Raw genomic sequence first — 13,086 nt, 5'->3', positions numbered from 1 at the left:
TTGATATGACTAATTCTGAAATGTAGAAAATTCTTGACCACTTTATTATTTTATTTGATTTCTTCACTGCTTTGCTCATTACTGGAAGAGCAAGAACTTTTGGTTAACAATTTTTGTTTGGCACCTGGCTTAATATTAAATTTTAGTTGAAATTTATTAAATGTGCCCAATAAACTTTATCGGGAAAACCACCCCATTATTTCATTATTGTCATTTGCTTCAATAAAATTCAACTCAGTTGCTACCTAAAGTCCGTTTCGAGAGGTTCTCTCCGAGCTAGCCACCCCCCTAGAGGGGAGTTTTACGTTGCCATGAAGTAAATCACTGTAAAGTTTAAACATCCTATTGGGACCGTGCAAGTTCGGCAAAGCGACACCTGGTTTGTACGCTCAGCAACATTTTTCACACTTTTAATTATATTGGCCAATTATATTAGTCCTGGTTACTGGATAATTCTCAAGGCCATAGTCCAAAAAAATAATAAGAAAAAAATAAGATTCAGGTTATGTTATTAAAACGTAAACAATTGTATGTAGTAAATAAAATTAGTTATTAAAATGCAGTACTGCAAGCAAAATACAATTAATTAACTTTACCTTTATATAATAATTGCATATCATTTCAATATTGTGAAGCAATATATAATTTTTCTTCTTCAATGACAGTAAATATGAAATATACGTCAATTTGATAATTTCAATTGACAATATGAATTATTTAAGAAAGTTGCAATATTTCTCCGCTATTCGCGCACGATCGTTTCTCGTATCCCCTCTAAGTACTTGCACACCGCGTTTAATATTATCCAAAATCTCACCAAAATCATATACATATACAGTAAGCGCCACTCTACTAGACACATGGGTAGGTACCCAATTGCTATGCTTATGGGCTAATTCGATCCGTTCTCAGATGTGACTTTCATCTCTGTCATGTTACTATCAAGAAACTATTCAAAATAATTGTTTTTCCATACAAAAATTACATTAATTAATAGTATTCTTACTCATCTTTAAAATAACTTTATTCAAACACCAAGAATTTTTAAATACTTCAAAACTTTTACAACTTCAAAATGACAACTATAAACGTCAAATACAGCTGTTGCATTAATTGCAACGAACTGTCAATACTGATGGAATGGGCATGAAGCGAATTTAATGCGGCCAGAATGAGATAGAGTAGTCGGGGAAGGCTAGAAGATAATCGCCATCTTTCGTAAACAAAAAAATTGATAGTGGTAGTAAGGGTTGCCAGATTAGGGTATTTTCCCACAATTTTGGAGTAATTTGAAAGCGTCTAGGGAAATTTTTCTAAGTAGAAATGGTTGGGGAATTTTGTGGGGGGGGGGACAATTATGGAAGATTTTAAGAAGCCATGGTAAATTAAATTTACGATTATACATAGTAGAGCTGTATATTATACTCCCATATAAACGAACACGATAGGACCTATGAATTATTTCCAAGACCCTCTGTTGATAAGTAGTATAATTTTGGTTTGCTGTTCTCTACATTTGACTACTAATTTATTAAAATGCGCCACAAATTTAAATTTGGGAGATTTGAGCTTCAATTTGAGGGAATTTCAGTTTCTAAGCGGGAGATTTATAAAATCACATCTGGCAACTCTGGGTAGTTGTAGCAAATTTTCCCTGGCATTCTCTGTCTCTCTAGGACCTCTCTCTTGTATGTTGGCCGCAATCTCGCTTCACTGTTTGAATGGGACGGGGCCATTTCATCAGTATTGACAGTTCGTTGATTAATTGCCAACTTTCTATGTTAATATTCAGTTTCTATGCATTTTCTGAGGTATAAAATGTATAGTGACGTTTAGAACGTCACTAGACATAAAAATAAACTTAGAACGTCACTAGACATAAAAATAAACATTGCAACAAGTGAAGGGTCCAGGGCTGTAATAGCCCAATGCTCCCGTACGTCTAGTAGCGTGGCGGTTATTGTGTAACAGAATCTACAAGTGTGAAGCGGAAATCAACGAGTCGCAATTTGGTTTTAGTAATGCTTTGGGCACAAAGGATGTAGTGTTTTGTCTGCAAACATTAGTTTATACATGTGCTTTGTAGATTATTGAAATTGAGAAACCTTCGCACAAAATACGAAGATTTAACCCAAAACACTTAAATAAAATATTTTTCCTTACCGAGATACAGAGTGTTTTATTATAATTGTTGTAAAAGGATTTTAGCCCATTGTTAAAGCACCTTTTAATATTTTTTGTTCAAACTTGACACACAGTTTACACATGTTAGGATACTTTAACTAGTGTTAAAAGATAGTTTTCCGCTGTTACCAGAAGCGTGCTGTAGAGATATATACTTCCTTTTCGCCCCTTTCCCCCCTCACAAACTACGCCACTGTCGTAATAATCATTTCAGTATGTTTTTTTTGATTCCTTGTTACTTTTTACGTAAATATCATCCTTTTGTCTCAATGCGATAGAGTAAGTAGTTTTCAAGTTATTTGCGTTTTAATGTAATGGATTCAATAAAATTATGTATTTTAGACGGTACCCCGTCAAAATAGCCCCGTCAAAAAAGCTCCGACAAAATACCCCCGACATAATATCCCGCACACAAAATAGCTCCGACAAAATCGCCGCGGAATAATAGCCCGCCGACAAAATAGCCCCGACAAAATAGCCCCGACAAAATAGCCCCGAAAAAAAGCTCCCTTCAGAATTCATCATGAAATAATTCCTTAAAAATACATTTTTTCGGAAATGGTAATTATCCTCTATTCAGATGTTTATCTTAACCACATTAAATAAAAATTGTCTTTTCAGAGAACTCGAGTCCTGTCTTTCCTGCCTCTTGGAAGTTTGAACAATAAAGTTAAGCAAAAATCAATGTTAATTTATGATATAAACATTTTTTTCTGTTTTCGGGCAACAGTAAAATGCATTTTAAATTAAATAAATTAAATACATTCTTCCTTTTTGTCAAATAATTTAAATTAAAAAAAAGTTTTTGGACACCTTGTATAAATAATTATGTAATTGTTTATAAGAGGCTGTTTTAGCCGGGGCTATTTTAGCTGGGGCTTTTTTGACCGGGGCTATTTTGTGTGCGGGCTATTTTGTCGGGGCTATTTTGTGTGCGGGCTATTTTGTCGAGGCTATTTTGTGTTGAGGCTATTTTGACGGGGCTTTTTTGACGGGGCTGTTTTGACCGGGCTATTTTGACGGGTCACGATTTTAGACACATAATCTTATTGAATGTATGTATGTAGTTTAAAATACATAGTTTTATGGAATCCATTATATTTAAACGCAAACTACTTACTTTATCGCAATGATACAAAAGGATGATATTTATGTAAAAAGTAACAAGGAATCAAAAAACATACTGAAATTATTATTACGACAGTGGCGTAGTTTGTGAGGGGGGAAAAGGGGCGAAAATGACGTATATATCCCTACGGCATGCCTCTGGTAACAGCGGAACACAATTTTTTAATACTAGTTAAAATACCCTAACATGTGTAAACTGTGTGTCAAGTTTGAACAATAGTTATTTATGTACCAAGTCAGTAAAGTGACTCTTTATCGAAAGAGTCGGATATTATGAGCCGAGCGAGGCGACTAACACACGAGTTTGATAAAGAGTCTTTACTGACGTGGTGCATACAAAATTTTATCGCCAATCATAAAAAACATTAACACTTACTTAATTACATCCTAATGAAAAAAGAGTGTGTGTACTTGGTACGCACGTAAGACGTTATACTTCTATTATTTTGATTTCAACGAAATAAATATATTTTAAACAGTTAATCGTATTTTTATTTAAATATTAAACCAATTTTAACATTTAAAATAAAATACCAAAAATTAAAAATACCGTTACTAGTTACGTTATGTTTATGAAGTGTTGCTTCGTTCCCGCAGCGCAGTTGCTTTTCCCTTAATGAATAGTAGAAAATCTAAATAAATATATTTGCTAACAAATTATCATTAATATCTGTCACCGTCCTATATACATATAATCGAATTAACAAAAACACCATTTCATAATATACAATTTGTATTTGCTTATAAAACTTAAAATATTTAAGAATTTTATTAATTTTAGACGAAATAAAAATTTCGTATGACAGTAATGACGATGACAGAAAGCTTTTGCATGATGGCCGATTTCGATGTTTAATCGATAGTTGTTATCAATATTGAATAAGTACCTAATTACTAAATTTGTAAAGTTTTGATTTATGTTTTATGGATATAATTGCAAAATACTACAGAAGTTCACTTTCTGACATAAATTTAATTAATAATAACGTAAATTTTGTACAGTATTTTTAATAATTAATTTTTAAGTTCACTCAAATAAATAATCGATTACTGCCATCGACCACTTACATTCAATCTCAGTTTATTTTGATTAATCGCGGCAGGTAAAGTAAAATTCTTTTTTCAGTACAATAAAGTGTTACTTTACTATCTCAAATGGCGTCAAATGAGTACAATAGTGAATGACTTTGGTGACGGTTGGCGATAAAAAATATTAAAAGGTGCTTTAACAATGGGCTAAAATCATTTTAGAACATTTGTAATAAAACACTATGTATCTCGATAAGGAATAATACTTTATTTGTGTTTTGGGTTAAATCTTCGTATTTTGTGCTAAGGTTTCTCCAGTTACGATATGGACAATTATTAATGAAACACCCTATATACCGACATTTTGTATACTGTATACTATATACTACACACATCGGCGTACGTTTCAATTAGATTTTGACTGAATTTGTTTGAAAATAAATCGTGACGCATGAGAAAAGTTAGAGCGGACGAACTATATGACCCACTAATTGAAATTCTCCGAAATATAAGAATTGATGATAAGGACATCCGAATTGTGATAAGTCTCTACTGGAATCAGACAGCCAGGGTAAAAGTTGGCAATTCGTTCACAGAGATCATTGAGATCAGAAAAGGTGTGTGACATGGATGTGTTCTCACCCTTCCCCTTTTTACTATTTATTCCAAACATTTTTTTAAAAAAGCACTATATCAAACAAACAGAGGCATAAAAATTACTGACAAATAAAATTGACAAATAATATGTGATATGCAGATGATATTATAGTCGTACTTGCCAGCAGTATTGATGAACTTTAGCATCTTATGGACAAGGTACAAAGAGCGAGTGTAGAAAGAGGACTTAACCTTAACATAAATAAAACAAAAATGATGCTGGTAAGCAAAATTCAACAACCAGCTATCAATCTGTTTTTAAACCAAGAGGAGTAATTCAAATTTCCCGCGCAGTAAAGCTTGTTTAATTGGTCCAACCTCAGGCAAGTTTACTCCACTGTTATCAAATTTTGACACGAATGACTAATGACATTTATAAAATTTTGACACTATTGGCATTTCGTAGGTTAATTGGGTTATATCAGCAATTTTTTGTATTTTCTACGTTATTCCTTTAATTTTTAGATTTTTAGTCTATTTTATATAAAAAAAAATTGTTTTTAGAACTTCTTAGCGACGTATTAGTATAATATAATATTTATGGATTACCTTCAAAGGCCGATATGATCAACCAAAAAAGAAGATGTGTTTGGTGATATTTCTAGTGACTCTCTTCGGTGTGGATCTGTCTTTTTAGTTTACTCCTCTTGGTTTAAAAACTAAGCTTAGGCAATTGAAAATAAAAAACCAATTAATTCAACACATAGACTCATGTGTATCCCTTGGAACAGTCATCAATTCGAAATGGGATCAAACAACCGAAATATGATCTGGAGTTAAAAAGGCAACATTTAACATGAGAAATATATTCACCCATAGCGACATAAAAATACGGCTGCTGAAAAAAAAGTTTTGCTTAATGGCGCAGAGGCCTTGACAATAGCGGGAACACTAATGAAAATATTAGAGGCATTCAAAATGTGGGTGTACCGACATATCCTCAAAATATTCTGGACAACCCACAGCATCAACGTAGAGGTATTGTGCCGAATTGGGAAAACAAAAAGAAATCTCTTTCACAATTAAGAAACAGAAACATGAACACCTCGGTCATATTATGAGGCATGATACATATCGTATACTGCAACTGATAATACAGGGTACAATATAGAGAGTAAATGCGGACCCGGAAGAAGAAACTCATGGCTTCATAACTGACGCCAATGGTTTGGACTAACATCGATCGAGTTATGCATAATAGTGGAGTCACTGAAGGTGGATATGAACTATTACCTCCGATTTCGTTGAACCTCCATCGATTTGCATGAGAATTGGTGAGTGGTTAGAGGATATCTCAAGGAACAAAGGTGACATAGTGCCAACTTGCGCTTTTACACTGGGGGTGGATGCCACCCCTTCTTGGGGGTGAAAATTATTTTATTAAAAATAACCCCATAATTCGATGGAGGGACAAATTTCAAGCAAAATTTGTTATATTAAGTTATTAAAATAAATCAAAACTTTTTGAGTTATTAAAGATCAAAGATTTTAATTTTTCTTGAGAAAAATGCATGTTTTTAAACAGTTTTTCATCAATAACTCAAAAAGTGTAAGTTTTTACAAAATAGTTATTATTATCAAAATTGAAACTAATAAAAAATGAAATAAACCCCTTACTATAAAAACCTTTTGGTGTTAACTAAAAGTGAGTTATAGGTAATTAAATGTATATTTTTCTCGGCGAGTAAAAAACTCTAAGTATTAAAGCTGAAATAACGGGAAATTGATGCATTTTGTAACAAACTTAAACATTTTTCAAAGTACTTAAAAATATCTATTAAATGAGCCCCCGAACATGTTGATAGCGTTAAAATTTATGCTCCAAAATTTTTAAAAAATTTTCCAAAAAATGTTATTGTTTTTTTTTATAACTCCGTTCGTGTTTACGGTATCAGGTTCATCTAAAAACTGTTTGAAAGTTAATTCCAACTGCTATTTATGCACGTTGAACTTAATCTTTTAAACCCCTTACTTTTTTAAAATAAAAGGGTAAATGAATCCGGTTGCATGGGCCCCACAGCAAAATTTAAGATTTAAACCTTTCTATCTCGGTTATTTTTTACCCTATAGAAATAATAAAACAGGTAAAATATTTGGCACAGAGAAAACTAAAATTTGGATAAATATAATTTTTTACGTACAGTATGTCCCTGTAAGTTGTATCGATATGGAAAACTTTTTTATTATTAATTTTACGAAAAAAAGTTATTCTTTATAAAAAGCTCTGCATGGTCCAAAACCTAAGATTTAACCATCAAATATCAAATTTTTTGAATATTATACGAGGTATGTCAAAAAGTTTGAATTTCACTCAAGAGTAAAGTAGCTTTATTTTTCACAATATTGAAAATTGCTATTATGAAAAGTTGTTTGGAATTAAAAACTATATTCTAGTATGCAATTACATCCTTCTAATTGAAAAAAAATTTTTTTTTGAAAAATTATGGATAACATTATTTTCAGTTATTTCAATTCAGATAACTCTTTTATTATTAATTTTACGAAATAAAGTGATTGTTAATAAAAAGTTCTGCACCTAAAATACAACCATCTTATGTCAAATTTTATCAATTTTATACGAGGTGTGTCAAAAAAGATAAATTTAGATCAAAAGTCAAGTACCTTTATAGTTCAGAATATTTCAATTAGAAGAATGTAATTACATACTTAAACATAGTTTTAATTCTAAATAACTTTTCATTATAACAATTTTCGATATTGTGAAAAATAAACGTATTTTACTTTTGAGCGATATTCATATTTTTTGACATACCTCGTATAAAATTGATAAAATTTGACATAAGATGGTTGTATTTTAGGTTTTAGACCATGCAGAACTTTTTATTAAGAATCACTTTTTTTCGTAAAATTAATAATAAAAGAATTATCTGAATTGAACTAACTAAAAATAATGTTGTTATCCATAATTTTTCAAAAAAAAAATTTCCATTAGAAGGATGTAATTGCATACTAGAATATAGTTTTTAATTCCAAACAACTTTTCATAATAGCAATTTTCAATATTGTGAAAAATAAAGCTACTTTACTCTTGAGTGAATTTCAAACATTTTGACATACCTCGTATAATATTCAAAAAATTTGATATTTGATGGTTAAATCGTAGGTTTTGGACCATGCAGAGCTTTTTATAAAGAATAACTTTTTTTCGTAAAATTAATAATAAAAAAGTTTTCCATATGGATACAACTTACAGGGACATACTGTATATTGAGTATTTTTGGAGTTATTATCAAAAGAATATGAGAATTACAATAATTTTAAAAATTATGATTTTTTTAAATTATATCTTTTTTTTTCAAAAATATGCATTCTAAACCGGTCAAAATTATCGAAAACATTACTTATGCTAATATAAAGAAGTTCTTGTAAGGATTACTATAAATTTTAATTTTTGTGGAAATGGCGTATGTTTTATTTTTCACTTTTTCCAAAAAAATTCGAAACGGTTCTTTTATTTTCTTTATAACTTGCTTAATTTTGACGCTATTACCTTGTTCTGAAGCTCATTTGATAGGTATTCCGAAGTAGTTCGGCAAATGTTTAGCAAGAATATTTTATACATTGCATCGTTTTCCCGTTATTTAAGCTTGAATATTTAGATTTGAGTACTCGTCGAAAAAAATACACATTCAATTGCAAATAACTCACTTTGAACTATTATTAGTTTAGTTCTTTATGTGAGGAATGTATTAAATATTTTATTATTTTTAATTTCAGTAATAATAACTTTTTTGTAAAAGCTTATAGTTTTTGATTTATACGTGAAAAACCGATTTAAAACGTGCATTTTTTACGAAAAAATAAAATCTTTGGTCTTTAATAACTCAAAAAGTGTTGATTTATTTTAATAACTTTATATAACAAATTTTGCCTATAATTTGTCCCTCTATCGACTTATGGTATTATTTTTAATAAAAAAAATTTTCACCCCCGAGAAGGGGTGGCATCCACCCCCAGGGTAAAAGCGCAAGTTCGCATCATGTCACCTTTGTTCCTTGAGGTATCCTCTAATTACTTACCAATTTTCATGAAAATCGATGGAGGTTCAACGAAATCGGAGGTGAAAACCTTCAGTGACTGCACTATAAAAGCCGCAAACAAAATTAAAGTTGCTATGATGATAGCCAACGTCCGCAACGGACAAGGCACATGGAGAAGAAGAAGATAATCTTATCAGCAACAATGTAATACATTAACAATTTTAAACATTTATTCACCCAAATATTTAGTGGCTTTAACTATGTATTTGTATAGTGTACATTGTAGCAACACTGAAGATGGACTTTTCGTTCCGAAAATGTTCTGTGATGTAGTCCGAAAGGGTTCTTTAATAAATATACCTTTTATAAGGGATGTTTTCTTCTTCTTCTTAAAGTTCCCTCTCCTATCGGAGGTTGGATATCATAATGGCTATGGTCACTTTGTTGGCTGCTGCTTTGAATAGTTGTAATGAACTACAGTTAAACCATTCTCTAAGGTTCCTCAGCCAGGAGATGCGTCTTCTTCCTATGCCTCTTCTTCCTTGGATCCTTCCTTGCATAATAATTCTCAGCAACTCATATTTTTCTCCTCTGGTAATGTGACCCAAATATTCCAGTTTTCTAGTTTTTATACTTTTCATAATTTCTAACTCCTTATTTAAACGTCGTAGCACTTCAACATTGGTAATCCTTTGAACCCACTGAATTTTCAATATTCTTCTGTAACACCACATTTCGAACGCTTCTATTCTTCTTATGTGTTGTCTCTTCAATGTCCAAGCTTCCATTCCGTATAGCAATATAGAAAATATGTAGCATCTTAGAGCCCTCAATCTGAGAGGCAACTGAAGGTCTTTGTTTGTAAGCAGTGTCTTCATTTTTATAAATGCTTGCCTTGCAGTTTCAATTCGGACTTTAATTTCTTTGCTTTGGTCATTTTTGTCATCAACCCAGGTTCCCAGATATTTGTATGTCTTAACTTTTTCTATTTGGGTTTGCTCTATCATTAACCTTTCATTTCCATGTTCTGTTTTTGAGACAATCATAAATTTAGTTTTTTTCTTGTTTATTTTTAGTCCGTATCGAATGCAATAATCGTTAATTCTATTTAGCAATTCTTGTAGTGATTCCAGGGTGTCTGCCATTATAACGGTGTCATCAGCGAATCTTATGTTATTTACTATTCTTCCGTTTATAGAGATTCCATCACTTAGCTCCGCTATCGCTTCCTGAAATATGGCTTCACTGTACAGGTTAAACAGTAGCGGTGACAGAACACAACCCTGTCTTAATCCTCTCTTTATATAAATATTCTCAGACTCCTGTTCTTCTATCTTTATATTGGCCTTTTGATTCCAATACAGATTGATGATAATTCGTAAATCTCGTCTGTCTATATCTCTGTTTTTCAATAATTCTATTAGTTTTTCATGTCGGACCCTGTCGAACGCTTTTTCGAAGTCGATGAAACAGGAATAAATATCCAGGTTCATATCTAAGCATCTTTGAGAGAGGACATTAAACGCAAACAATGCCTCTCTTGTTCCAAGTCCTTTGCGGAACCCAAATTGGGTATCATCCATATCGTAAGGGATGTTTTAATAAATCAATTTGTCATTTATTATTATTTTGTAATCACAGCGACTGCTAGGTAGGCGTGGTTCGACTGTCACTTTCTTCGTTGTGAATCATACCACTTCGATCGCAGTAGATTGCTAGAAGAATTACTGCAATAAGTAGAAATAATTCTAGTTTTGCTATCGCAGTAACTTATTTATAAAATAAAAGTGGCGAAATCTGTAAAACACATTACGTTCCAGGACGAAAAAAAAAATGTTTTTATTAATTTAAGGGAAATGCGGAAAAGGTGGGTATAGATTATAGATGAAGAAACGATAAAAAAGAAGGTAGCATCCATAAGAGCAACGTATCTACTAGAAAAAAAAGAAAATTCATGATAGCCAACCAACAGGAATGAACTAGGAATGAGCACAGATGATATTTACTGTCCAACAGTGCCATGGTTTTAATGATTCTGTTAATAAATTATTTTCCATGTCAAGGCGAGGTCTGTTTAATAACAGTGTTTTCATCCAATATCTTTTTTTACTGTATATTCGTTTCGCCAACGAGGTTACTTTTTTTCTTCAATAGTAATAAATAGGTAGTTAGACCATCTACAACTTTTTTTATTCGCCGCCATCTTTAAAAACTGACTGTTTCATTTGGACATACGGGTAGTGAATCAGTAGGTAGCAGTGAAACCCATCGCAGTAAATATATCCCCACCGTTAAAAGGCTCTGCGATAACAATGAACTGCTATGTGAAACTGCCGCTTTGATTTTAAATAGTTAAAATTTTTGTGCATGCATTAGTAGTAATGGTTATCCTGAATTAAAATAAAAGTACTAGCTGACTAATAATATTTTCAGGACGTTACATTACACGATCTAGATGCCGCTAATGCTAAACCTCAAGGTGGACAAGACGTTTTGTCAATGATGGGCCAACTTCTAAAACCAAAGAAAACAGAAATCACAGATAAACTTAGAAAAGAAATCAACAAAATAGTAGATAAATATATTGATCAAGGTATTGCAGAATTGGTTCCTGGTGTACTATTTATCGATGAAGTGCACATGTTAGATATAGAAACATTCACTTATCTACACAGAGCTTTAGAAAGTGCCATAGCTCCCATTGTTATTTTTGCAACGAATAGAGGTAAGTTTTTTAATCTATTTTACTTGGCAGTCGATGTAGATTTTGAGGTTCCACGACATCTAGTAACGCGACAGTTCGTAGCCCCACAAATAGTAACGGACAATTCGTAACGCAGTCAATTCGTAACGGCGACACTTCGTAACGCCAACATTTAATTGTTTAGCAAATTTAGTCTTACTGAATTATATTACTAAATTCGGTAAAGTATAACCAGATATACCGCCTATCAACCCTACCAAATTTAAATCCCGTTTTTTCCTACTTGATTCTGAAAAGGCAGCAATCAGTGCTTTTTAAGAGGCTACAGTAGCGATCAACAGGTAGCAACAAACTCGGTCCAAGATTGCGCCTGTGCGGATTTTGTTGAGATATTTGGCACACATATTCGTAATATAATAAAGAATGGCGGTACAGAGCCCAATTTGAGAAATATATTAGTATGTGGAAATTACTCTGTAATTAAATACAATATTAAAAAACGAGCCTGTACCGTCATAATGACTGTACAGCTACTTTAGTACACTAATTCTAAGCAACTTTTGTTCTATAGCGTTTTTCATGCAAAGTCAATACTTTTCGAGTTATCTTAGAGTTATATGTTCATTTTTCATTTCCCTGTTCATTGATTTAATATATCGCTTAAAATAATTATTATTGAGAAAATGGTTCCCTTACATGAGGGATAAACTACAGTAGACTCTCTCTATAAAGAGAACTGAAATGGCGGACTAATTACCTTGTTATACGCGGATCTCGTTATATCAGACAACAATAGTATTGTGCATACGACCACTATTGAAATGTTTTGATGCCTCTTACATAGTTTATTAGATGTCGATGAACGACTTATTAGCTAATTAGGCAACATAGAGAAATTGTCACTGTCATTTTGACAAACCTGCGTCAGATTTTCTCTTATCTGTTCTGTTATCTTTATCGATATCTGTTCACTGCAGTAGTGTATTATTTTAAGAATTCGTTATTGTTAATTTATTATATTTTTGTGTAATAAAACGAACTTGTTGGCCTATTTGAAAAAATAGATTATTGTTAATTGTGAGAGTCTTACCATCGATTTTTCGAAGGGTTTTGATCTCGGCTGTTTCGAGCAATCTTTTTATCCTCTCTGTGTCGGGTCGTATTTCTGCCACGTATGTCATTATTGGTCTGATGACTGTTTTGTAAATTCTGCCTTTCATTTCTTTTCCGATATTTTTATTTCTCCATATTGTGTCATTCAGGCAACCTGCGGCTCTGTTTGCTCTATTCACTTGATCTTCCACTTCTGTTTCGAGCCTTCCGTAGCTAGATAGCGTGATGGCTAGATATTTAAACACCATCAGTTGTTCTATCATCTGACCT

At 32.2% G+C, this 13,086-nt stretch overlaps 1 protein-coding gene across 1 annotated transcript in view; it reads left to right on the top strand.

Moving 5' to 3' along the window:
- The window catches only part of LOC114331368 (ruvB-like helicase 1), an 80,811-nt gene that overhangs the window by 41,232 nt on the left and 26,493 nt on the right, over positions 1-13,086 (top strand). Inside the window, exon 4 of the mRNA XM_028280919.2 lies at positions 11,433-11,724. Within this exon, the coding sequence (XP_028136720.1) occupies positions 11,433-11,724 (292 nt within the window). The remainder of the gene's footprint in view (positions 1-11,432; positions 11,725-13,086) is intronic.

Source organism: Diabrotica virgifera, chromosome 4 (genome assembly GCF_917563875.1).
Source record: "Diabrotica virgifera virgifera chromosome 4, PGI_DIABVI_V3a".
In the NCBI taxonomy this organism is placed as follows: domain Eukaryota; kingdom Metazoa; phylum Arthropoda; class Insecta; order Coleoptera; family Chrysomelidae; genus Diabrotica; species Diabrotica virgifera.
The sequence above is the reverse complement of the archived record's forward strand: the minus strand, read 5'-3'. Positions and strand labels throughout refer to the sequence as shown.